Below are 26303 nucleotides of genomic sequence, written 5' to 3'. Positions count from 1 at the left end.
CTGACTATGAACCAGGCAGTGAGTTCTCACAACACACCTGATTTTCCCGTGCCTTGATTTCACACTCCCCAGTTTCTAGAACTGTGAGAAATAACTGCTGTTGTTTCTCAGCCGCCCCGCCCATAGCGTTCTGTGACAGCAGCCAGAACTAAGACGGAGGCTGACCCCCTGTCCCTTTGGGATACTAAGAAGAGACAGAGATTGCTGTTTTTGAAATTAGGGGAAAAAAGAAATCAATGTGAAATGGTTCCAGAATTATATGACACAAAGCGACTTTACAGCAAGATACTTTTAACAATAAAAAAGGACAGCCAGGAAACAATTAGTAAAATGCTCTCTAAAATATCAAATAAAATACCACTATTCACAATGAGAATAATTCTCCTCGTATAGTTACATAACTCTCTGTCACAAAGCATTTTCAGGCAGGAGTGACGGGGATGTTTGTGGACCCAAGTCAGTTACATGCACAACAGGTGCTAAAGCCCAATTTTTGGGAATTTCCTCTTTCAGAACAAGCTGCTTTCTCCTGTCCAGTGAACATGTCCAGGGTGAGGTGGCCACGCAGGGAGTGGTGAGGGTAGGGGCCCCTCAGGCCCCACTCCGAACCTGGCTCTCCTCTGCCAGCCTGAGCCAGGTCTGCAGCTGCTGGAAGATGCTCTGTGCAGAGGTGGGGATGGCGAGTCAGATACCAGCCTAGCAGGGGACAGGGACATGTACATTAATATGCAAATGCAGAGCTGCCACCTCTTACCTGGCGCCCTAGGCGGAGGCTGGGGGAGTCTGAGGGCCTCTCCGGTGCCATGTCCATGCAGTGGGAAGCACTCGGGATGAGAAGGGCTGACTCCAAGGGACCTGAGGCTTGTGTTATGCTTAGCACATGCCAGGGGTCTGTGTCCCCTGGTAAGAAAGGGAAGAATGTGGTGTGTTGCACCTGGAATAGGTGGAGACCTAGGAGTCAGGTTGTGATGGCAGGCTTACCATTAATGAAGAGCACTTTGGTGGCCCCTGGGGTCTGGCCACCGTAGTAGGAGTTTGTCTGGGCCACAGCCTGCACTACAGATGAGGCTGAGAGCCCAAACACCTGCTCACATAGTTCTAGCTGGGATGGCAGTGCTGGGATCTGGGAAAAAGGGCACCTGGGGCCCTCACAGGTGATATCTGTGGAGGGAGATACCTATGAATGTGGAACATACAGCCTTCCCCTTCCATAATCATCCATAGCAATGCCCCAAACAGCTCCATAAGTTCCCAGTCTCATTAGAGAGACACCAGGCATCCTCAGACAGTGATAGCCCAGAACATCGTGGCTGCAATGGAAAAAGGCCTGGGGTGAGACGAATCCCAGAGGGAGCACAAGAGGCTCCAGAAAAGCAATCTGCCAGGGATAAAACCCTCAGGAGTCAGGAGTGAGCCAAGCAAAGAGAATAGAGCCCCACAAATAGGGAAGACAGCATGTGCACAGGGCTAGAGAGATAAAGAAACACTGCAGCGGAACGCACAAATTGGACCGTGTCTCCCTTGCTTAGAATCCACAGCACTCTTAGGCTTATGTGCACTCATTCCTTTCTTTGCCATTTATTGAGCGCTTCTTGTGTGCTCAGATGCATTGTGAACAGTAATGGGAACACGGTAGCATCCAAGACAGTCCCAGGCTCTGCAGTGACAGGACTCCCAATGTAGAGGGGAAGATAGGCAATGAGGTCTGTATGATGAGGCTGGGGAAGTGCTCAAAAGAAGCACACAGAGCTGTGGAGGAAGTGGGAGGGGAGGCTACAGCAATCAGGAAAGACATCCTAAGGAGGAGGCACGTTGTATTGAGACTTGAAGATAAGTGAACCATGTGACAAGAGGAAGATAAGTCATCTAGGTCAAGTAAACAGTATGTGCAAAGTTCCTGGGATGTCAGGGAAACTGGCATATTGAGGTGAACTGGAGAGCTGTCCGGGATGAAGAGTGGGCAAGGCTCAGTGACTACAGGCTAGGAGGACAAAGGAGAGGAGGCATGAGAAACGCTGCTGGGGCTTCTAGATGGGTAACCACGGCGACAGGAGGGCCATTTCTGGGACAGGGACACGGATGAAGAGCAGATTGGAGAGATAATCATTCATGCAGAGGACTGAGGAAGAGGAAGGAAGAGTGAGGAAGAGTGTGAGGGCCAAGTGCACACACACATATAGTTGTCTACCCTCCAGCCCCACCCTTGCAGGCTAAACAAGACCCAGCAGTCCCCTCCCACCAAAAAGAAAACAAATCCAGACCACCTGTGAGACAGCTTGTCTGGACACCCCACAGAGATGGATGTCTTGGGGGTTGAGGGTTGGGCCACTCACAGAAGCCAAACTCTGTACATGTCTGGTACAACCACTGCCGGTCACCCACACCCGACACTTGGGAATCTGTGACCTTCAGTTGTGCCACTGTTTCTGCTCGGGAGAAGCTTAAACACCTCTGGCCCAGACTGTGCATGACAACCTAGAGGATGATACACATACATAAATCCCTCCTGTCCCCCCAGCAAGTCAAGGCCCAGGGCCTGAAAGCATACATAAGTTCCTGCATGTCAAAGGTCAGAAGTCAGAAGAGCTGCAGAGAGAGGTCCTGGGAGTCAAGGGTCAGAGCAAGTGGAGCAAGTGGGTGCCTGGGTCTCTGTGGGTTAGACGTGAAGGTACTAGATGATGGTGACACCTTGGGCAAGTGATCAGCTCTTGGACCTCAATTTCCTCATCTGTAAGTGGGGGAAAGATAGTGCCTATCTCCTAGAAGTATTGCGAGGATTCTATTATATACATATATATATATAATTTATGTATAAATATATAAATAAATATATTATTATATATTAATATTAATATAATTATAATATATTAATTAATATAATATTAATATATATTTATATATATATAAAGCACTTAGGACAGCATTTGGTCCAGACAGCGCTAGGAAGTAAGAGTCGTTTGTAACTATGGGTTCCGAGGCTGGGTTCCTTGGAGAACTCTGTCCCGAGGGCTACATTTCCTCCTTTCGAAAGGCTAATTGAGCATCTGCTATGCGCTAGACTGTTGCAGGCCTGGGGAAGGAGACAGAACGAGATGCGAAAAAGAGGTAACAGAGTCGCTAACATTTGCAAACCTCGTGCTTCCCTTGACCGACTTCAGTGCACCTCCCGAGGGCCCGTGGATGAGGAAACGTCGGGCCCAGAAGGGCTCGTGCTGGCCCTAGGACGCGCAGCAGAGCAGGAACTCCTGCCAGCCGAGGCCCGCCCCGTCTCAAGCCGCACGCAGGGCCGCTCACCTGCACTGCCCGCCGGAGCCCATGGTAGGGCGTGGAGCGGCTGCGGTTGCTCGGGCCCTCGAGCAGGAGTCCGCAGAGCCCTCGCACGCTCAGCGGCACCCCGGCCTGCGCGTCGTACTGCACGGCGCCCCCCACCAGGGCCTGCAGCGCCCCCAGCAGCTCCGCCTGGTCCTCGGCTCTGTCCAGAGGTGAGCAGGCGCCCAGCTCCGACCGCAGCGCCGAGCGAGTCGCCCCGCCCGCGTGCAGCCGTCGCTCCACCTCTGCGAAGGCTGCGGACGCCGCCGCCCGGCACTGCGGGAGCGAGACACCGCGCGGGGAAGACCTGGGCTTGGGCCTCGCCTTTCCTTGCCCAGGACCCGCGTCTTTCACGCGCGCTCCAGGTTCCCCGAGTCCCCGCCTGGGGCCGCGCCCCCTGGCGGTGCTCCTCGCGACCGTCTCCCCCCCACCCCCACCCCGCGCGGAGCCTCGTCCTGCTGATAGGGTGCCCCCCCGGAACCCCCCGCCCCACGAAGCCTCATCCTGTTGATAGGGTTGCCCCCCACCGGCTCTCCCGCCCCGCAGAGCTTCATCCTGCTGAAAGGGTCGCGCCCCCCTCCCCCCCGGCCCCCCCCCCCCGCCCCGCTGAGCCTCACCCTCCCGACAGGATCGCACTCCTCCCCTCCCCCCGCCTTCCTTCTAGGTGCCTCGCCCCATCTCTCGGTTCCCGCGTTCTCATCCGCCCACCTTCCTTCCGGGTCTCTGACCTCGCTCAGACCCGCCACCTTGCAAGTTGCACACTATTTGGCCCCCACCCTCCGAGGCCTCCGGCTCCCTACGTCCCATCTGGCCCCACCTCCTACCTCCGGGGATCCACCGAGGGCAGTTCTCGTCAGGCTTCGGGACACCACCTGTGGACCGTGGGAGGGAAGCAATCAGGGGAACCCCCCACAGCACCCCCTGCACCTGCCGCCCGCTGCCTCTCACCTCGTTATACTCCGAGAAATCCAGCGTGGCCCGCACTGGAGCGGAGGAGGCGACCGATGCGAAAATGAGGTGGGGGAACTGAGGGAGGGCCGCCATCAGCCTGCGGGGCAAGGGGACCAGGACCCCATGTTCCCTGCCCCTGTGTCTCTCCCTCAGACGGTGGCCTTAGGCCAGGCCCTGCCCTCCACCTGTGCCCTCTGGCAGAGACAGTTCGTGGGGAGCTCCTCTGGGGTGAAGGAGGGTGCGGGGCGGGGGGAGTGAATGAAGACGTGGGGACCCCTGCCTCCGAGATGCGGACCCTCCCCCGCCCGCTTAGACGGGCCCCAGAGACCTTTAGCCTGGCCCAGGCGGCCAGGGACCCGGCGTATGAGCCTCCAAAGCAGATCCAGGGGCTGGAGGTGGAGACGTTGAAGAGGCGGGCGAGTGCCAGGCGGGCAGAGGCCACGTCCGCCAGCCTGGGGGGCAGAGGGAAGGCTCGTGCATGTCCCTAAGAGTCCCTCCCTGCGCGGGGGGGGGGGGGTGATCCAGAGACGTCGGTGGGGGCATCTGGCCCTGCTCCCCAAATGTGTCCCGCAGTCGTTTCTGCAGGCACTCACCCGGCCAGGGGAGACCCTCCTGGAAAGCCTCCACCCTCCTCCCTGCCGGCGACTTGGGGGAGAAAAAAATCTCTAAGGCATCATAGCTGGAAACCTGACAAATAACAGGGGAGGGTTGGGGGCTGATAGGGAGAGCTACTCAGGAAGAATAAAGGTCCCAGGCTGCACCGGGTAGAGGCCACTGGAGGAAGAGGAGACAGAGAGAGAGAGATGTGGAATGGACCTAATATCCTCTTTTCTATCCCAACTGTTTTTTTCCTTCCAGAGCTTTCTGGCGCGGTATATGGTTGGTGCCATCCTGCTGAAGTTAGAAACCGAGACAGCTTGTGAAAAACTTAAGAGATAGAAAGAAATAGAGAGGCAAAGAGATATAGGTGGAGATGGGGAGGGATGGAGGCCAGAGAGAGGCAGAGAGGCAGCAGGTGGGGGAGGACAGATTTGTCCCCAAAGAACAGTGGAGAACAGTGGAGCTGGCGATGGACACTGAGGAGGAGGAGAGGCTGTTAACCAGAGTAGGGACCCTGGAGAAGGGGAAGGAGGGAGTGGAGGGACCATACTAATATGTAGGGGCAGCCCACTCTCTGCAGCGGGAGGCTTTGAGAGGCTCCAGGCAGTAGCATGCCAGGAAGTCTGGAAAAGAGCAAGGACCTCAGTGTAGCTGGAGCCCAGCAGGTGTGAGGTCTGAGAGTTACCTGGGGACCCAGAGCCAAGAGGACCTCGTAGCCACTGTAAAGATTTTGACTTTAAGTGAGAGGAGAGATATGTGAGACATCTGAGCAGGGTAGTGGGGTTGGGTAGGAGGGGGGGTGTGCTCTACAGGTCACTCTGGCTTCATCTGTAGGATACCAAGTACCTAGAAGAGCCCAGGGGCAGAAACTGAAGCCCAGTGAGGAGGCTGTGGAGCCCCAGTACCAGAGCTGGGGGTCTGGACCAGCAAGCTGTAATGATTAAGCAAGAGGTAAAAATATGCCTGAGAGGGAGAAAGAGATGAGGGGATGGGCAGAGACCCGGAGATAGAAAGAGAAAGCATAAGACACTGAAAAGGAGAAGAAAACATGCACCAGGGACCTGGGGGCCAACCTTAGGCCATGGAGGAGTGCAACACTGGTGCAGAGTTGCCAAAATACAGACGCGCTCAGTCCTGAGTCCCCAGATGCCCTCCCGACCCTCACTCACGCATGGCGGCTGGACAAGAAGCGGAGCTGGGCCACATCCAGGCCTCCAGCGGGGACACTCAGGCCATAGAACCTGTGCTCCAGGCCTATCACCAGGGCTCCCCAGGCTGGGGCCAGGGCTGTAGGGTGCCCTGTGAGGAATATGTGGTTGGGGGGGGTGCAAGCTGCCCACCTCACTGCACCACAGGGGCAGCTCCCACCCTTGCCTCTTACCTCTCAGCACTGAGCCAGACCTGAGGCTGCTCTCGCCTCCCAGATGCAGGAACACGGGTCCACGCTGGCTGGTCCAGTGTTGGTCATTCACCCAATACCGCTAACAGGTTGCATGGGGAAGGAGAAGTAGAATCTAGAGCCCTGACCTATTCTTTATTCTCAGTTCATGGCAGTCTCTCTCCCTATGGGTCTGTCTTTCTATGGTTAGGAGTAGGTGAAATTGGCTTGTGTGTGTGTGTGTGTGTGTGTGTGTGTGTGTGTGTTCCATTCTCTCCTGTGTGTCTCCTCAGCTAAAATATAAGATCCATAAGAGCAGGTGGTTGGTCAGCTGTGCACTCTTGTGTCCCTGGGGTCTGGGGTAGTGGCTGCATACTGTGATGATAAGTGCAGAATAAGTGATGAATGTGGATGGATTTGGACATAGGGCCTCGATGAGCTGACCTTTGCAGCCTGTGCACAGAGGACATCGTTCATTAGATCTCTTCAAGTGTCTATTGTGAGGCAGGTCTGGTTCCAAACGGTCCCAGATTTCTGCTGCATTTTGAGATCTACATGTCGGTGGTGGATTTGATGATCAGTCTGAGGGACAGGGAGAAGTAGGGGGAAAGACAATGCCCAAGGGACAAAGGAAATGGAAGCTGAGAAACCCAAGGGGATGGAGGTAGGGGGTGGTCACTTACAGCGCAGAGGATGAGCCTATGGGGCCCAAAACCCCAGGCACTGAGGGTAGAGTGAGGGGAAGAAGGCACTGGGCTCCCCCTCCTGGCCTCACCTGCAGGAAGGACCTAGTGTCGGATGCGTTGAAGGGGTCCAGTGGCTGCTCCAGCCACCCTTGTTTGGGGATGGCCACAGCGCCTGGCCCTAAACTCAGGCTGGGGCTGGAGCTGTCCTGAATCTGTCCAAGGTGCTCGCCCAAGCGCCGAAGGAGGGAGACTGTGAGCCACGGAGGGGATAGAGTCAGGCCAGGCCTCCCTTAGGAGCCCCTGCCTGCCCTCCACCTCTCCTTACCTGGAGTGGAGGATGCACAGAGGGAAAGCAGGAGCAGAGGGCCCAGCCTCAGGGCAGACCTGTGGGCCATCCTGTCCCAGGTCTGCATCGGCTCTGGGTGCTCTGGTTGCCCCACTCTCTGAGGACCTTTGTCAGGCTCCTAGGACTGGGCATCACATTTTATAGGCTTTCATCAGGCGCTCAGGTTTCTTTTCAGATGCCTCTCCCGGGCCAGGCCAAGCGTCTGTGGGAAGCAGTGCCGCAGGGAAGGGACGCCAGAGTCTGTACACACAGGCCTGCTGATGGGGCATCTGAGTATCCGGTTTCTCCCTCTGTCCCTGGATTTCTTATCCCTCTGTCCCCAGGCGCCCCCAATCTGGGCCTCAGTCTGCATTCTCCCTTTCAGACTCCACCTCTCCACCCAGACCTGGCCCTGCCAGCTCTGCCCCGCCCCCACCACGCCCATCCTCAGCCCCAGGGCACCAGGGTGCCCCACTTCCCTTTCTCCTCCTCCCCCAACCCCTCACTTCTCTTTTGTCTTCTCTACTTGAGCCTCTGTCTCTGAGTCTCACCCTGCCTGCTTCCTCGGTTCCTCCTCTTTCTGCCTCACCCCCAACCCTGTGACCCCCAAGTCTCACCACTCTTAAAAAGAAGCCTCCTTTGAAGAAGAAGGATTTCCTTTAGCTTTAAAGAAACACAAGAATTCCAACAAACTTTTTACTCTTTTAAAAAAAAAAAACTTTTTACTCTTTTATGTAAAAAGGGGATCTGGCCATGTGGCTGGTTAGTTCAGGTGGGTAGAAGGTGACTCTACCAACACTGATTGTTGTGAGTTTGATTGCCAAAAAAGGTATTATTAGTTTTAAAATGTGTTTTAAAAAAGTAATTTTGCTGCAGTCACCTCAGACATTGGAAATAGCATCTCCAACATAAAATTGAGATTAAATGTTGACTATTTCTCAGTTGTCTACAGTGATATGCACTTTCTCTATCTGGGCAGGGCAGGACAGGGGGAGAAAAAGAAGCATAACTGGAGAAAAGGTAGCGTAAAGCCTTCAGGTAGAAATCATAGTAAAGAAAAAAGAAAACAAGGGTACAAAGTAGGGATGGTACTGGAGGTGACTTGAGTCTGTGGGCTTCTGGCCATCTGAAGGCCACGTGTCCTTGTCTGTTTCCTAAGGCCCAGCCCGCCGAGTCTCCATGTCGCCCTTGGGTGCTTCATGTACCCAATTGTCTCCTCATCTCCCCACTGCCTTTCAATACCATTGAAGTTGGTATTTCTTATTTTATTTTTTTAAAAAAATCTAATCGATCACAATATGTACTTCTCCTTTAAAAAGTTATCAGTTTGCTCCCACCAGAATTTCTTTCTATAAGACAATTTTTCTTCTTCTGGATCTCTAAGACCAACAACAGTTTTGAACATAAGATAGGCATTCAGTCAGTATTTGTGGAGTCAGCATATGAAGACTTTCCATCAGAGGGTGTTTCCAAATGTTGGCATTTTATTTGCTAATTCTGATCAGTACACCTATATAAGCCTGCCCAAGTCACTGTGACAAGACAATATGGTTGTAAAGGTCACATTATTGTAGAGGATTCACATGAATATCAGAAATGAGAAATAAATTAAGAAATATAATCGACGGGCAGCCCGGGTGGCTTAGGGGTTTAGTGCCATCTTTAGCCCAGTGCATGATCCTGGAGACCTGGGATCAAGTCCCACGTTGGGCTCCCTGCATGGAGCCTGCTTCTCCCTCTGCCTGTGTCTCTGCCTCTCTCTCTCTCTGTGCTCTCATGAATAAATAAATAAAATCTTAAGAAATACATATATATAACCACAGCAAAAAAGTAAATAAAATGTAGATGTTTTAGATTTGATAAACAGGCATTTTTAAAGGATAAGGAAACCATCACTCAATACTTGAAATATGGAGCCAGAGTTCACTGGCCCTTTGAGAGAGCTGAGGGATGATGTTTTGGGGGCAGGGGGTAGAGTGGGTTGACATGATCTATGGAAGTATAATTGTTTGGGAGAGACTGCTGTTGTTTGGCACGCAAGGGCTGTTAATTGAAATGAATCCATCTCTGACTGGCTGACCTTCAGAAGGCAGGGGTTGACAGTGATTCATTGACTTGAAAACAATTATTATTGAGATTGAATTGGCTTAAAATCGGTTCTGGTGGCTATTAGTATGGCTACACAATAATTGGTCGTTTTCTAAGTTTGTGATTAGTTTATGTTCTCACCATTTTACTTCCACCTAAAGGCAAAGATCTTTCCTTCCTTCCTCCCTCCCTCCCTCCCTCCCTTCCTTCCTTCTTTCCTTCCTTCCTTCCTTCCTTCCTTCCTTCCTTCCTTCCTTCCTTCCTTCTTCCTTCCTTTCTCCCTTCCTCCCTTCCTCCCTCCCTCTCTCTGCCCTTTCCTATTTATTTATTTTAATATTCAAGTAATATATAATAAAAATGGTTTATCTCTGAGCCTCTCAATCCATCTTAGATACTTTTAACTTCTAGTTCAGTGATGAGATGAGTAGCAGAGATGGAGTTAGGGACATGATGGGGGATGTACCGTGTAGCTGGTAGGGATGGGTCATGATCATAGCATGGGTGATGGTGGAATTAGGATAAGAAACTGGGATATAGGGAGCACATAACCAGATAATAAGAAAGTAATTTTTATTTAGATCTTTTTGCATCAAATTAACTAGAAAGAATTAACTACTGTGGTGGATGTGTTGCACTAATAACCTCAATTCATCTTCTTTCCCTTTATTCATGTTGTATTTTCATGTGACCGTGTTCTGCATTCTTCCTCTCTCTTGGCTGAACACTGTGACTTACATAGGCCAACAGGATGTTAGCAAACTTAACCAGGAGATTCTTGAATATGCCCTTTGCTCTTTCCACTTGCTTGCTTTGATTACTGTTTTTTGTTTGTTTGTTTTTTAGTCTTTATTTTTAAGAGCAGTTTTAAGTTCATAGCAAAATTGAGTGGAAAGTTCTTATATACCCCCAACCCCACCACACACACAACCTCCGCCACTATCAATATCCTGCATCAGAATGGTCCATTTGTTACAACTGATGAACCTACACTGACACATCATTATCACCCAAAGTTCATAGTTTGCATAGTGTAAATTCTGTATGTTTTGCCAAACACATATTGTATGTCTACCATTATCGTACCATACAGAATAGTTTCATTGCCCTAAAAATCCTCTATGTGCTGCCTGTTCATCCCCCTATCCCTCCTAATCCCTAACAACCTCTGATCTTTTAACTGTCTCTATAGTTTTGCCTTTTCCAAGTACCATATAGTTGAATCATACAGGATGCAGCCTTTTCAGATTGGCTTCTGCCACTTAGTAATATTCACTTAAGATTCCTCCATATGGCTTGGTAGCTCATTTCTTTTTCGTGCTGTATGATATTCCATTGTGTGATATTCCATTGTATACCATAGTCTTGAAGTCAGGTAGTGTCAGTCCTCCAACTTGATTCTTTTCTTTCAATATTGTGTTGACAATTCTGGGTCTTTTTCTTCTGCATATAAACTTTAGGATAAGCTTGTTAATATTCACAAAACAATTTGCTGGGGTTTCAATTGGGATTGTGTTGAATCTATAGATTGAGTTGGGAAGAACTGATATTTTGTCAATGTTGAGTCTATCCATGAACATGGAATATCTATTCAGTTCTTCTCTGATTTCTTTCATCAAAGTTTCATAATTTTCCTCACATATAGGTTTTATATAAATTTTGTTAGATTTATACCTAAGTATTTCATCTTGGGGGTGCTAGTATAAATCACATTGTGTTTTTAATTTCAAATTCCAAGTTTTTATTGCTGGTGATTGGAAAGGAAAGATTGACCTTTGTATATTAGCTATGTATCCTACAACCTTGCTATAATTGCTTATTAGTTCCAGAAAGGGTTTATTTAGTATTTTTTTCCTGGTTGTTTTTCCCCTGAGCCATTGTTTTGAGAACTTGCCTGGGTTTAGCATGCTGGAGAATATGAGATGTATGGATATTGGCGGATTTTTGTTGTTCACCAGACATGTGAATCAACCCAGCTGGGAGATAAACAGTCTGGTCAATTCTAACCTATGTTAGTTAATGACAGACTAGTGAGCTAAATAGATTCTCGTTGTTCTAAGCTACCGAATTAGGATGATTTTTTTTTTAGGATGATTTGTTAAGCAGTAAATTGGAGGCAATAAATAACCAAAGTGTACATTAAAATACACTCCAGTAGAATTAGCCTCCCTGCTATTCCTTTAATGCACAAGGTAAATTCCACATCAGGGTCCCTGTGAGCACAGTAGCTTATGTCTGGAATGACTTTATCTAGACAGTCCCATAGCTCATTTATTTTCTTCCTTCAGATTTTTGCTCAAGTGTCACCAATAATCCATTTAGAATTTGAAAATAAAAATTCACCCCTAATTTCCTTCTCTCAATTTTTCTCTTTAGCATTTACTATAACAATGTCAGCATTTTATATGTAACTTTGCTTTAAAAAATTTTCTGTAATCCAGCCAGTAGAAATGAAACATTTCTGTTTTGTTCATAGGTGTTATTCCAACAAATATTTATTGAATGAATGAGTGATTAAGTTCTTTGTTCAAAGAAAGAGGACACATGTTTGAAAAGAGGGTGGGAAATAGAGCAAACATCCCTTAGGTCTGGCCCTCCAGAGATGTTGGGTCAGTAGAGCTGGAAGGACACATTTACCTTTTCCAAAAGTTCGTAAGAGGACCCACTTGGTGTAAGCTCCTTTCATTTCCTTTCCCTCCTTTCAACACCTAGAAGCTAGGTGGAATGGAATTACCCAATAGGATTTTAGGGATAAGATCATCTATATTGCGGTCAGAGGGGTCTCTTAATTTAACAAGATCTATATAGAGTGTCTAGATTAATCATCTTGATGTCATTCACGGACAGTAGTTCATTGCCCTATATGCTGGCAACTAGAGATTAACGTGAATCAGTAAATCTTTCAAAGTCATTTTCCCTTTGAATCTCTTCTGTCTACCGTCTCATTATTTTTGCTTTTTCCAGTTCCAGTTTACCCCCTAAAAAATCCAGTTGAACCACCTATCTAAATACTTGAATCACCTTGGGGCAGAGATTTTTAGTGAGGATCAGGCTATAAGTCTCCTCACAGGTCCCTTGCCAGCCCATGGATTGACTGCTCTTGAGAGCTCTGGCCCAATCATATATGGCGGGAAGTTGGATGTCAGCATTGCTCGGTAGAAAATATGGCCGTCCTTAAAGAGTACATAGCACACCTGTGACTGCAGGCTGATGGGGGAGCAATGTCTATTAAATGAGAATGAAGACATGGCAAGCAAGGGGATTACGAAGTCTGGCATCTACCTGTTACCATGTCTAAAACAGAACTCCCATTTTTTTCCCCCTAATGATGCTATTCCATCCAGTCTTACCCATTTCACTTGATGGCAACTCCATCCTTCCAGTTCTCCTGCAGAAAATCCTCAAAGTCATCACTGGTTCCACTTTTTTTCACTCTTCACATCCATTTTCTGAGGAATTTCTTTTGCTCTGTCTTTAAAATAGATCTAGACTGTAATTAATTTTCACCCACTTACCTGCCAGCATTCTGACAGTTATCTCTGATATGCAGCATGAAAGGCAATTCATAGATTTCCTTGCTTCTATTCCATTCCTTTCTCCATACAACATGTTCTCCACAGATCTGGCAGAGGGGTCCTTCTAAAAAAAACTTAAGTCATACGGATTCCCTTCACTGCTTAAAATCCAGCGTCTTCTTGTTTTATCAGTGAAGGCCAAAGTCCTCCAAGTCACTAACAAGGCCGCGCTTGACCTGCTTTGTGACTCCCTGCTGCCACCCCTCTGCCTCCTCCAGGAACTACTCTCCACTCGGCTCTCTCCCTCCGCTGTAGTTTGGCTTCTTGACCCTCCTTGTAGACCCCGGCCCCACTCCGGTCTGAGGGCTACTCCTTCTCCTGTGTCTCTCACAAGGATGCGGACCAGCCTCTGCCTGAAAAGCCCCGCGGCCTAGTGTAGAATCCTCTCTGACCCAGGGGAGAAGACGCAACATGATCAATGGTTGATGAGGGAGAGGAAGAGTCGCAGCTCTGGTCTTGTTATATACTATAGTTCTTGTGATTTAAAGTTTTGGGTTGCAGAGGGAGCACGAACATTTGAGACTTGGTAGAAATGTAGGCAGATTTAGGTAGAAAATTTCTGGAACGAAACAGAATTTATGGGAAAAAGAGAAACAGCCTTTGTTTCCACCCGGTTTCGAACCGGGGACCTTTCGCGTGTTAGGCGAACGTGATAACCACTACACCATGGAAACCCACTGGGTAGAAGGTTCTCACATTCTCAGATTAAAGTGAACCTTAAGTTTATCCTTTCCTTGAGGCTATATTCGTGGAGGCACTACTTTCCTCTCCACACTCTCCGATTCTTAGAATCCACAATATCTGAACTAGACAATTCATAGCCAGGCCAGTGTCACCCCGAGAGTCCCAATTACTTTGCAGATATTGGGGGGGGGGGGCGGGGGGATTGCAGTCAAACTCCTGGGACATGTCTTAATCTGTCATAGGCTCCTGTCACTGTTCTTGTAAGATGTTCTGACCTTCATCTCTCAAGGAAATTGTTCTGTAGGAGCCAGAGTCAATTGGTGAACCCAGGACACTTGTCTGGACCACATGATGGTGGGCCAAAGGTGAAGTGAGTATGGCCAGCATTCCTACACTTAGCCGTTGTGAAGGACTGGGCATCCCTGACAAGCCACCTTTCCAGGACAGGCTGGGCTCACTTTCTTTTGGCTGCCTAGGAGAAGCAGGGTACCAAATGTTCTTCTCTGTTGCCAAGAGCATCAACAGCCTCACAGTCTCCTTTCTTTTTGAAGGGGAATGGTGGGGTCCCTGGGTGGCGCAGCGGTTTGGCGCCTGCCTTTGGCCCAGGGCGCGATCCTGGAGACCCGGGATCGAATCCCACGTCGGGCTCCCGGTGCATGGAGCCTGCTTCTCCCTCTCTCTGTGACTATCATAAATGAATGAAAAATTTAAAAAAATAACTGAAGTGGAATGGCCTGGAGAATTGAAATCTCATCAGACAGGACACCCACGAGAGCTTTTCCTAATGCTGTCAGGATCTTGGTACTGAAATTCATTCAGACATCTGCTTTTAACACTCCTAAATAAGATGCTTTTTTGAAGTTTGAAAACAAAAGACAGGGATGGTGTTCATGCAAAGATGTACAACAAGAAATAAATTGCCTGGATGAGTTTGGGAGAGTTTCAAAATAAGGCAGAAAAAATTTATTCATGGGCTAATCACCAACGAGCTAATGTGTGTGTGTGTGTGTGTGTGTGTGTGTGTATGTCACACTGTATTTTTATTATAGTTTCATGCATATATTAGCAGCTTCCTCATGCATAATTATCTCAACTTAGCTTGTGAACAATACCCAGGGGACCACACTTTACCAATCCTGAAGAAGGGAAGTTGATAAAAACTTCTAAGAATGGTTATGGTTTTCATTAAAGAAAAGTATATTTATTCAGCTTGTCATTAAAACACAAGTTGCCTGAGGAAAAAAGGATATTTTGTACCTTCTATTTTACTTTACTTGAAGTTATTCAGCAGTGCCTGGCATATAATAGGAATTAATAGTCCTTGAATGAATGAATGGATGATGGATGAATTAATGAATGAATAAGCAGGACCAAATAAAAAATCAAGAACTGAGTTTTAGATATCTAACCTGAACTTTTTCCTAGTGTATTCTAACCAAAGGGCATTTTGGGTGCATGCCAAATGAGATGCTTTTGAGTTTCCTGAGCACTTAAAATTCCCTCCTCAACTAGTTGTGATTAGACTGTCCCTGGACCTATTTATTACCTGGAGCCAATCTTTTGTCAGCCTCCTATTTCTCACATTAGTGCCTGTCTCCCACCGCAGGCACCAACACTGTGTCTTAGTGTAGTGGTTACTTCTTGTGTGTTACATGCAGAAGCCCTAGTCTTATTCCCCAAATCTGAAATAAACCAAGCACTGATTCTTTGGCCTGTTTTTTTTTTTTTTTAATTTCATAATAGAGAAACCAAGATATTGTTTTACAACCTTTGGCATCTGGATGATGTCTGCTTCAGTAGCCTAAAGGGTTCTGGAGTCTGGCTGACATTTACACTCCCTCCTTTCTTGCTGGCTACCCTAAGGAGCCATCTAAAAGCATTTTCAACAAAACTAGGGTATCCATAATTGCCAAATATTCTCAGAACACAAAATTAACAGTTGATTTGGGGGACTGTGGTGGAAGCTATGGAAATATGGAATGCAGGCAGCTTCATCTAACAAAGAGGAGGCCATGGCACCTGAGCACTCTGGGATGACCACCATGGGGAGAAATTGATGCTCAGTAATAAAAGATAGTCTCATTTGTGGCTTCCTACAAGTGGAGTTCATGTGGGTCCTGACACTTAGCTCTATATTCTGAGAAATTGGAACAGTAGAAGGGGAAGGATAGTGGTAGCTGAGTTAGAATTTTTCAGAATTTAGGAAGAGTCATCAGACACAGCAAGCAGCTTGCAAATGAATTTCTGATATGTCTTGAATGGCATTTATTTCTTTAGCTTAATCTCATTGGATTGAAATGGGCAGTGGTGAAATGAGAAAGCAAGGAAATCTGACATAAAAAAATTCTTCTTAAGCCTTTTCAGTATTTTGACCCCAATATAAATGGTAGTTGCCTATTACCACCCACTATTTTAGGAATCCTTTGGGTTTTATAGTGATAAAAAATCATATTCAAAGATTGACCTGATTATAATTATGGAAAATTAAGCACACATTTGCTTTCTCTAGAAACTAGAGAAACTAGAAAGGGCATTACAGATGTTTGAAGGCATAAATGCACAAAGACAAAGAGATGAGAAGTGGTGAGCAACAGTAAGATTTTGAAGACCAGGGAGCAGGATGATTACTGTAATGAAGGAAACAGAGTTTATTAAGTATGTTTTTAAAAACCTTTCTTTTTAAGGTTCACGAGTGTTATTACATGAAAATCTACTCTGTTACATCTTGTAGTTTCATAATATTCATTATTATACATTTACCATACTTACCTATCTACTACCTACCATCTATTACCTATTACCAATGATGGTGTCAAGGTAGAGTCTGATTCTGAAGGAACAAAAACAATGCTGCTATTAACATCCACATGTGACTCAATCTGTGCCTTTCTTAGATTTTTTGGGGGGGTGATGAGGAGTGAGGATTTTATACACCTGGGAGAAGAATGCCTAGGATCATTGGATCTGATAAATCTTGAGTTAAAATTAATAGACTGCTCTCCAGGATGGCTGCATCAGGATAAAATTCCATCAGCAGGACCTGAGGATTATTATATCCCCATTCCTGCAATAATGGTCACATCCAGGTCTCTAACTCTTCAAACTTGAGGTAGAATAACATCTCATTTTATTTTGCATTTTCATTCAGTATTAATATTAAATATTTTAAATCTTTGTTAATCTTTTCAGATTCTTCTTTATCCTGGCTTTGACGAGCATCCTGTTCCTATTTTTTTTACCTATCTTATGTTGAATTTTGTGTCTGATTTTCATAGCTTTTTACTACATAATATAGACTAAGCTGTCATTTTAAAATGTTCCACACATCTTCTATTTTAGTCACATCTGTCCATTTACTTTTCCATTGTTGCCTTCATTGAACATTTTTTATTTGGATGAAGTAAACTATACCAACTGTTTGTGCTTTTAGAATTTTTTTAACCTCCTCTCTGACATCTAGGTCACAAAGATATTTCTCTACGTACATTTCCATTAATTTTTACCTCTCACATTTAAGTATTTATTAAAGTATTAAAACATACTTAACTAGTCCCTAGTTAAGTATGTTTTATAAACTATAGATAATTCTACCCTGTGTGAAGAATCACAGTAATAGAGGCAACAAAAGCAAAAATAAACAAGTAGGACTATATCACATAAAATCTTCTGCACAGCAAAGGAAACCATCAACAAAATAAAAGGCAACCTTTGGAGTGAAAGAAAATATTTGCAGACCATATATCTGATAGAGGGTTGATATCCAAAAAATTATAAAGAATTCACACAACTAATTTCAAAACAAGCAAACAAACAAAAACAATAACAACAATAACAAACCAAAATGGGCAGAGGACCTGAAGAGACATTTTTCCAAAGAAGACATCCAGATGGCCCACAGACACATGAAACAATGCTCAGCATCACTCATCATCAGGGAAATGCAAATCAAAACCACAGTGAGCTATCACCTCACCCCTGTCAGAATGGTTATTATAAAAAAGATAAGAAATAACAACGTTTGTAGGAATATGGAGAAAAGGGAACCCTGTTGGGGTCCCACTGTTGGTGGGAACATAAAATGGTGCAGCCACTGTGGAAAACAGTGTGAGGTTTCCTCAAAAAATTAAAAATAGAAATAATGTATGACCTATCAATTCTACTCTGGATATTTAGCAGAAGAAAATGAAAACACTAACTTGAAAAAATACATGCATCCCATGTTCATTGCAGCAAATGATCCCAAATAGCCAAGATATGGAAACAGTGTAAGTGCTTATCGATGTGTGAATGGAGAAAGAAAACGTGGTATATATGCATAATGGAATATTATTCAGCTGTAAGAAAAAATGAAATCTTGCCATTTGTGACAACACAAATGGACTTTGAGGGAATTATGCTAAGTGAAATAAATTAGAGAAAGACAAATACCATATGATCTCACTTATATTTGAAATCTTCAAAGAAACAAACAAGCAAACAAAACAAAAAACCTGAGACCATAGATAAGGAGAATAGATTGGCAGTGGCTAGAGGTGGAAGGTGATGGGAGTGTGTGTGTGTGTGGGGGGGGTAAGATTTGGCAAAATGGGTGAAGGGGTGCAAAAAGTGCAAATTTCCAGTTACAAAAGAAATAAGTCATGGGTTTGTAAGGTACAGCATGGTGACGATGGCTATTAGTACTGTACTGCATTTTTGAAAGTTGTTAAGAAAGTCACTCTTAAAAGTTCTCATCACAACAAAAAAATTTAACTACGTATGGTGATGGATGTAACTAGACTTATTGTGGTGATCATTTTGCAATGTATACAGATATTGAATCATTACATTTTACACCTGAAGCTAAATAGGGCTATATGTCAACTATACGTCAATTTAAAAAAAATGACAATAAAAAGAATCACAGTGATAGAATCATATAAGCACTCCTGTATGTCAATGTATGGGAATCTTTTCTATGATACATGCTTTTTTGTACCTGCTGCTCCCTCCCTTCAAATCAACTCTGACCCAGGCCCTGACTTGGCACTGACTCAAGCCTGGATTTCCCTCAATATGTAAAGGCAAGAATCTCTCAGGCCATCCCTTTGCTCGCTAGCACAGAATATCTGCAAAGCCAGAGACAGAGTTCTGAGCTGGATGGACTAATGAAATGAATGACACTTTCCTTTCTCATATCTTTATCAGGCAAGAGAAGACATGTTTTTGCACTTAGCTCTGTGAATTGCCAGGAATGGCTGGGCTCCTTCTGCATCAATGGTTTTGAGTCTGAGGAGACTGGTCCTTGGACCTTTTGTGCTTGTGTGGTACAGCTGACACAATCTTCTCATATTGCAGGTCATTCCCCAGGTCATCAATATGGCAGAGAGGTATTTATTTACTTACTTTGGAGGCTCTCAATAGGTGTTTTATGATGTTTATATATCGATTCTTTTCTAAGTCCACATCAGGATTAATTTCATCTCTGAGTCCAGAAGCCCTCACAGACTTTCAATACAACCCCCCAAAAGCCCATCTGGTACCTGCTTTCATGAATTCTTAAACAGTCCAGTGACTGAAGTGTCTGGCAGTGTCTTACTGACTTAGTAGATGGTGTGCACCTACCTCAGTGCCTAGCACATAGTAGGTACTTAAGAAAGAGATTTCATTAGTGGATAGTTAGAACCCTTGGTTACAATACTTCCTTATTAAAATCAACATCACATATTAAATTCCAAACTCTATATGTGTGCAGTAGGGCTTTCTAAACTTACTTTAAGGGTAGTTTGTCTCAATATTAACTGTTCTCTGGTTCCAGACTCGAAGCCCTCACTTGGACAATCAGATTCAATGGGTTTGGAATGGGGCTAAGATTCAGCAGGCAAAACTGTTCCCTGATGAGTGATGAAAATTGTAGACACCGCCTTTGTAGAGCTATGAGACATAGTTCATGGGGCTGCATTCTCTCCACCTCTTAACGCTACTCCCTTTCCTTTTTGGTTTTCTTTACAAGTCCACTAAAACAAAGGTCTTTTCTTGAGCATAAAAGTGGTGACAAAGTGAGTTGAATCTGACAATGTGAGTATTCCCGTAGCTGTGCCTTTTCTGTCATAATATTTTTCATTTTAATGCAAGTCCACGAGATCAGGGATGCTTCAGTCTTTCCTCAACACCACCATAATGTAATGTACAAAGTGATGATTAGAATATTTGTTGAAAATAAATGTTTTGTTAGTTGTTTTTTTTTTGTTTTTTCCCTCAAAAAGCATTCTAAGGCCTTGTTTCCTCTCTATACATTAAAGCCTGGTCACAGATTTCCCTGGTGTATTCATAACCTTCCAGGGACTAGCAATGCTAATTAATTCTGATTCAGTAATTTTGACATGAACATTTGAGTGTACCACCGGGATGGCCAAGTGGTTAAGACCTTGGACTTAAGGTCCAATGGACATGTGCCCACGTAGGTTAGAACCCTACTCCCAGTATGTGTGCATTATGTGAGATTAAAGATCCCTTGGGACTTGGTCCAGCGTTGCAGCTGGGTCTGGGCTTTTATCGTCCAACTTGACAAACTCTATTATTGGTGCATTCAGGTAATCTACATGTCATGTCATCACGGACATATTGGTAAGGTCTACCATCTTGGGGCTCCTGGATGGTTGGTTAAGCATCTGCTTTTGGCTCAGGTCATGATCCCAAGTTCCTGGGATGGAGATCTTTATTGGGCTGGGCTCCCTGCTCAGGGAAGAAGTCTGCTGCTTCTCCTGCTCCTGGTCTCTCTCTCTCACTCATTTCTTTCTCCTAAATAAATAAAATATTTAAAAAGAATAAAAAATTAATAAAAGTCCACTGTCTATTTAGCTTGTTTTTAGGTGTTCCTTTCCTTTATCTTTCTTCCTGTCTTTGAAATTTATGAGCATTTTACATGGTTTCATTTTATCTTCACTATTGCCTCGTTTTTCATGTCTTTTAAAACCATCTGGATTGGTTTCCCGATACACACCTCCAATTAGTCCAGGTCTACTTTCAAATCACATTATGCTGCTTCTTGTGTGGTGTGAGCAACTTGCAATAGCAGGCTACTCCCTCCTCTGTTTTGGGTTATTGTCATCAGACATTTGCTTTCATTTATACTGGACAGCATGTCATTACTTTTACTATGCAGTCAATCTTACTGAAAGTAATTAAAATTGGGGAAAATATTCCTTCTATATACCTGCACTGTAACCATTTCTGTGGATATTCAGTCCTTGTAACTCTCTGGCCTCGTGTTCCTTCTTCTTGAATTCCTTCTTCTGACATTTCCTGTGGCACAGACCTGCTGGTAATACAGTCTTCTGATTTTGTCTGGAGATATCTATATCTTCTTCATTTTGGAAAAATATTTTTGGTTTGGTAAAGAATTCAGGGTTAACAATTTTGGGGCTTTAAAAATTATTATTATGTTTGGTCTCTCATCATTTGGAAGTGTCACTCTCTTTTGGTGAACGTAATTTCTGGCAAGACATCTGCTATAACTTTTACTTTTTTCAACTATATATAATACACATTTTGTTCTTTCACTACCTTCATTATTCTCTCTCTTCTACTTGTTTTCAGCAGTTTGAATATGAGGTAAATAGGGTCCCCCCCCCACACACACACAACCCTCCTGTATAAAATACTTAAGGGTCTCTGATCTTGGAGCTGTGGTTTGATGTATTTCATTATTTGGGGAATGTACTCAGTCATTATCTCTTCAAATATTGTTTTTCCTGTTCTTTTATCTCTTTCTTTGCCTTCTGGGATTTCAGTTATAAATATATTAGACCACTTGACATTAATCAATAACTCTTCAATGATTTTTTTTCTTGGTATTTCAGTTTGGGTAGATTCTATTGACTCTCCTTCAATTTCCCCTCAGATCTATGGAGTCTACTGGTAAGTCATTAAAGGCATTCTACATCTCTGTTACCATGTGTACTTTTTTTTTTTTAATTTAGCATATCCATTTGACTTTGAGTTTCTAACAATCTACTGAAATTTCTCATCTGCTGATGTATGTGCTCCATCTTTTTCCACTAGTGCCTTTAACATAATCATCATGGGTATTTGAAATTCACTTTCTGACAGTTCCACTATGTGGGACATATCTGAGTCTCACTTTGTTGATTGCTTTTTCTCTTGACAATGCATGGTTTCTTCTTGCTTTTATGAGTGTCTTATAATTTTTCATTAGCTGCCGGACATAGTGTCAGGACGGTAGCCAGTGAGGCAAATAGTATTTAGGCTGCAGATGGATATGTCCCTTTCACTAGGCTATTAATGTGTGAGGCTATATCAATTTAAGCAGAAGTTGAGATCTGCTTGTGTCTCCCATCACCGCTCTGATTTCCTTCAGGGCACAACCGGCTTCAAATTCTTTTGGTGGGACTTTGGGTGAATTTTTTTGGAGTGCTTTCTCGGTGTTTTTACTCTACCTTCAGCTTCAGCCATCTCTGTTTGAGTTTCAGAGAGGGTTTCTCCCTTTGGATTTCTTGCCTTCCCTCAGCACTACACTTCTGTTTCTGGATGCCTAGTCCTTGCTAGTCTGGCAGGTTGTGCAAGACTTCCTCTCCCAGTTCAGCCCAGACTTGTTAGATCCTGTGGCCCTGGGTCTCTGAGGTAGGGCTTTCTCAGGCAGCCTGCTCTGCCCCATGGGGATTGGCATTCTCTACTATTCTGGGCCCAATATGGCTTTCTGACACTCCCCCCAGGGTAGAGGTTTTTATTCTTTTATACTTTCTTCAGTTTCTGACAATATTTGCTGCTTCTCCCTCAGCGTTGAAGACTTTGTTATTTGGGGGCTGACACTTCCTCTGGCAGGTCTGGACTCCTGAAGGAGGCTTCCTCTGCTCTCTTCTCTTGCCCCAGCCTTTCTTGTGAGTGCTCAGTGAAGTGTGTGCAGACCCCACTTGAATACGCCCCTGCTGGCCCACACCTGGACTTCAGCAATTCATTACAAAATGATGAATTTTAGGGGGACTTTCCTTACCCTCTTGCATGGAGGCCACATCTTCACCCATTGCTTTTGGGTGAGCCAGTGTTTATGTCCCATTTCTATTTGGAAGCACTGGTTTTCCTTAGATGTCAAACTACGTGGTTGCTCTGATACCCCAGGTTTCATTGGTTCACAAAAGATGATTTTTAAAAAATACCTAGATTTTTGGTTGTTAGATTAGGAGCAACACCCTTTCCAGCTTTCTTCATGTTAGTTGGAAGCTAGAGTCCTATAGGACTGTAATCTGAACATAAATGATGTCATACTACTCATTGCCTAGGATATTATCTTACTGATCTTCTGAGTGTCCAGTATGATGAGAAATCACAGTAAGTCAGAAATAGATCTAGTCATAATGATGGCATATTAAAGATGGGCATTTGATGCCTTTCTATCCAAAAATCCAAGAAGGAAAGAAAGGGATGTTTTGAAGGCATAAACGCTCAAAGATGATAATAGGAAAGTAAAGAGCAGCACCAAAATTTTGAAAATCAAATGGCATGACACACAGGGAGGTTTGTTGTAAGCCAGAATGGGGGAAAGCCAAATAAAATGTAACTTATCTTGTGGAAACCAACCCCTAAATTAAAAAAAATTAAAATTGGTGGTTGTAGGTATTTATACATGGACAGTGAAAGTAAAGCTAAGAGTAGAATACACTTGAATGTCACTTTTCAGGAGTTTACTGCTGTAGACCCTCTCCCTCAATTTCAAGATAGGGGGAGATCACCCCTCCAAACTGTGGCAGAATATTTGGAGGATGATTTCATTAAGTGAGTAAGACAGAAGCTCACCTGCCCGGAATACACTAACAAATTTGAGAGGTATATACATTCTACAAACTATCCTATCTTATCTTGGCTCCATTCATAGTCAGGACTATAATATCCCACAGGGAGCTGGAAGATTTGTTTCTGAAAATCTGCCCAGTCTGCTTGTTGATGCTGACAGGGAAGATTTTCCCAACCAAATGGCCAGCCAAATCAACCCAAAGTTAATTTCCCCTTTAAGAGCTCCACCCTCAATGCCTGAGCCTCTGGTCAGGCAGGAATTGGGGCATCTGAAGTGAATGAAGTCTCCTGAAACTGAACCCTTAACCGGTGGGATCTGGTGTGATAGATAGTCCCGAAATTGAGTTAAATCCAAGACATCCAGCTGGTGTTGAAGAATTTCTTGGTAGAAAGAAAATCCTCACGCATTTGGTGACCAGAAGTGTAAAGTGTCCTGTGTAAGTAGTAAAGGAGACACACAGGAGGAAAAAAAAAAAAAAAAAAAAAAAAAGCTTTTTTTCCTAATACACCTCTCAGCCACAAATTCATCCTTTTAGACAGTTTTTTGAAAAGGGAGTATTTTAATTTATTTTTTGTTTTAAAAAATAAAGAAAGAAGTCCAAGTTTTCTCCTTTAGGTCCAAGAGTGTGATTATTATATCAAAGATCTTTGTTTGTTTGAAAGGGAGGTGGAAATAGATTTCTTTCTATGACAAGCCACCACCCCAAAAGAAAAAAAAAGTATTCCCTGAAATTTACATGTTTAGAACAAAAACCTTGAGAGTAGAAACGTTCGGTTATCTTAAACTACCTGGGAAAAAATTAATTACCTTGGTTAAAGGCTGGTGGAATAATGCTGAGGTAGTAATTTTCATCTCCATATAGACGCTCTGGTTTTTTTCATTCTATCTTGAGAGCTCTCAGTTGGTGTTAGCTGTAACAGCGGGTAATAAAACACAACGCACTAACTAGTCCAGTACTCCTTAAAGTGTGGTCTGCGGAATACTCGCGCCAGCATCTCTTGGCTAAAAATTCACGGGTTGAGTCCTACGAACTAATGTGGAATCTCTAGGAGTGAGGCCCAGAAAATTGTGTTTCTCCTCCCACCCGATGATCTTCCTGCGCGCTAAAACTTGGGAAGCATTTATTTTGGAAGCTCCAAATCCTTTGGACGATTCTTCTGTCCTTCTCCATCTTTTAATTTGCTTTCAGCCCAACAGGCCGTGCCATCAAACTCGGTCTGGACGCGTGGCAGGCTCATTTTTTTTTATCCGCGGGCCCCCCACCCCCCCTTGCAACGCACGCTGTCCAGCGCCAACAGACGTTGTAAGATCCATACGTGTGTATCCACAGATGAAGGTCTCTTTTGCTTGTCTGTGTCACCCACACCCCTTTCAGGTGGATTTGCTTCTCAACACCCGCCCCACCCCCGCTGCCCCAGGGGCGCGCGCAAGAGCACCTGCAAACCTGCAAAGGGCACCCTCCTGTTGGAAAGACCCGGCTCCAGGCTGCCGACCCCTTGTCTCCCTAACACCCTCGCCCTCTTGCTGGTCCCTTTTCTGCTGGGATCCTTGACAAACCCTAAACAGTCCCCAGCGTTGGTCTGGGGATGGCGGTGAGGCGGCGGCGCTGTGGGTGACAACGAGGGGCCGGACAGGGACGAGGAGGGTGAGTGGCTTTCGGGGAGTGTGTCAACGTGCATCTCTGCGGAGATCGCCAAATGGGGGGTCCAAGTGAGGCTCTGATTTCGTTTGTCCACAGCCGCCTCTTTCTTGGTTCAGCATTTCTCCAGTGGGGGTCCCTTCTCTTTCCTGAGGGACTGATGCTCAGGGATGGAAAGTGTGTAGAGTGAGTCCGAAGGAGAGCCCTGCAGAATGGGGGAAAACTTAGTGAAGAAAATACTGTTTGTAGTGGGTTGTTGTTGTTGTTTTGGTGCTTCTTTGATTTTTAAATATCAAGGTATAATTCACATACCATAAAATTCACATAAAATGTACAATTCAATGGATTTTAGTGGATTCAGAGTTATGTAATTACCTTTACCTAACTGCAAAACATTTCCATCATCCCAAGCAAATTCTGTATTGTTCCACATTTCCCAGCTCCTGGCAGCTACTATCTCAGTGGATGTGCCTATTCTGGAAGTTTCATATAAAGGGAATCATATAATAAGGCATTTTGCGTCTGGCTTCTTTCACTCAGCACATCCCTTCAAGGTTCATCCATGTTGTAGCATGATTCAGAACCTCATTCCTTTTAATGGCCGAATAATACTCCTCATTTGATTCTTTAAGTTGTCCTTTCAAAGATCTTCCAGTTAACTCTCTCAGTTTGGTAAAGAGAACGAGATGAAAACGACATTGCTGAAGAGAGACAATTTGAGCCACTCATTCAGACTTAAGGCGGAACCAAGGTAGCATGTCTGGCAGTACCACACAAAGTCAGATGAATTATTTTCCAAAGGACTTTTGAGAATTTGTTTCCCTTACTAACTTGAAGAAACACAGAAAGACATTTTAAGAGGAAAAAAGGAAGCCCAAACCAGCCAGGAGTCAAACCTAGAATCTTCTGACCCATAGGCAGATGTGTTATCCATTGTGCCACTGACCCCCTTGCTTTGGCCCCCTTGTTTTTGAAAGTGTTGATTATCCATTATTCATTAGAATTGTTGAGAATACAGTTGCTTTGTGATGCAGGCAGAAGTGAGTTGAATAAGACCTGTGGATTCCCCTAAAGCAGATTGATTGTCTTTGTGGTTAGCTCGCATAAGTTACATTTATGAAAGGATTTTCTGAAACATCACATATGTGACAGAATGTCCTTTGCATTTTTTTTCATTATGTGCATGCTTGTTTCTATTGTTTCTACTTGTGAACACTTCAGTAGTTGTATGCAATGGGTTCATTGGTCCATCAGCAATCTTATTTTTCTTATGTACTTCATACT

The 26303-nt window shown here is 44.8% G+C and overlaps 1 protein-coding gene and 1 non-coding gene across 2 annotated transcripts; both read right to left on the bottom strand.

Moving 5' to 3' along the window:
- Positions 1-591: 591 nt before the first annotated feature.
- Positions 592-25059, bottom strand: PRSS16 (serine protease 16). The gene is made up of 12 exons (XM_025986590.1): positions 24825-25059; positions 7014-7174; positions 6242-6341; positions 6030-6159; positions 4589-4712; positions 4258-4335; positions 4134-4181; positions 3295-3585; positions 2334-2475; positions 982-1161; positions 755-900; positions 592-660 (listed from the first exon to the last, which is right to left on the bottom strand). The coding sequence occupies exons 1-12, from the start codon at positions 25057-25059 to the stop codon at positions 592-594; spliced, it is 1704 nt and encodes a 567-aa protein (XP_025842375.1).
- TRNAV-AAC (transfer RNA valine (anticodon AAC)) lies at positions 13511-13583 on the bottom strand. Its single transcript has one exon. It is a non-coding gene; the product is annotated as a tRNA-Val (tRNA).
- Positions 25060-26303: the final 1244 nt, after the last annotated feature.

This window comes from Vulpes vulpes, chromosome 12, assembly GCF_048418805.1.
Source record: "Vulpes vulpes isolate BD-2025 chromosome 12, VulVul3, whole genome shotgun sequence".
In the NCBI taxonomy this organism is placed as follows: Eukaryota; Metazoa; Chordata; class Mammalia; order Carnivora; family Canidae; genus Vulpes; species Vulpes vulpes.
Note: the sequence above shows the minus strand (reverse complement) of the source record. Positions and strands in the feature narration are given on the sequence as shown.

Coding starts and splice junctions, on each gene's coding strand:
- PRSS16 (XM_025986590.1), bottom strand. CDS start 25,059: ATGCACGTTGACACACTCCCCGAAAGCCACTCACCCTCCTCGTCCCTG. Junction 4,713..6,029: donor TTCTTGTCCAGCCGCCATGC/GTGAGTGAGGGT, acceptor TCTGCCCCCCAG/GCTGGCGGACGTGGCCTCTG. Junction 3,586..4,133: donor CCCTCGGTGGATCCCCGGAG/GTAGGAGGTGGG, acceptor TCGCTCCCGCAG/TGCCGGGCGGCGGCGTCCGC.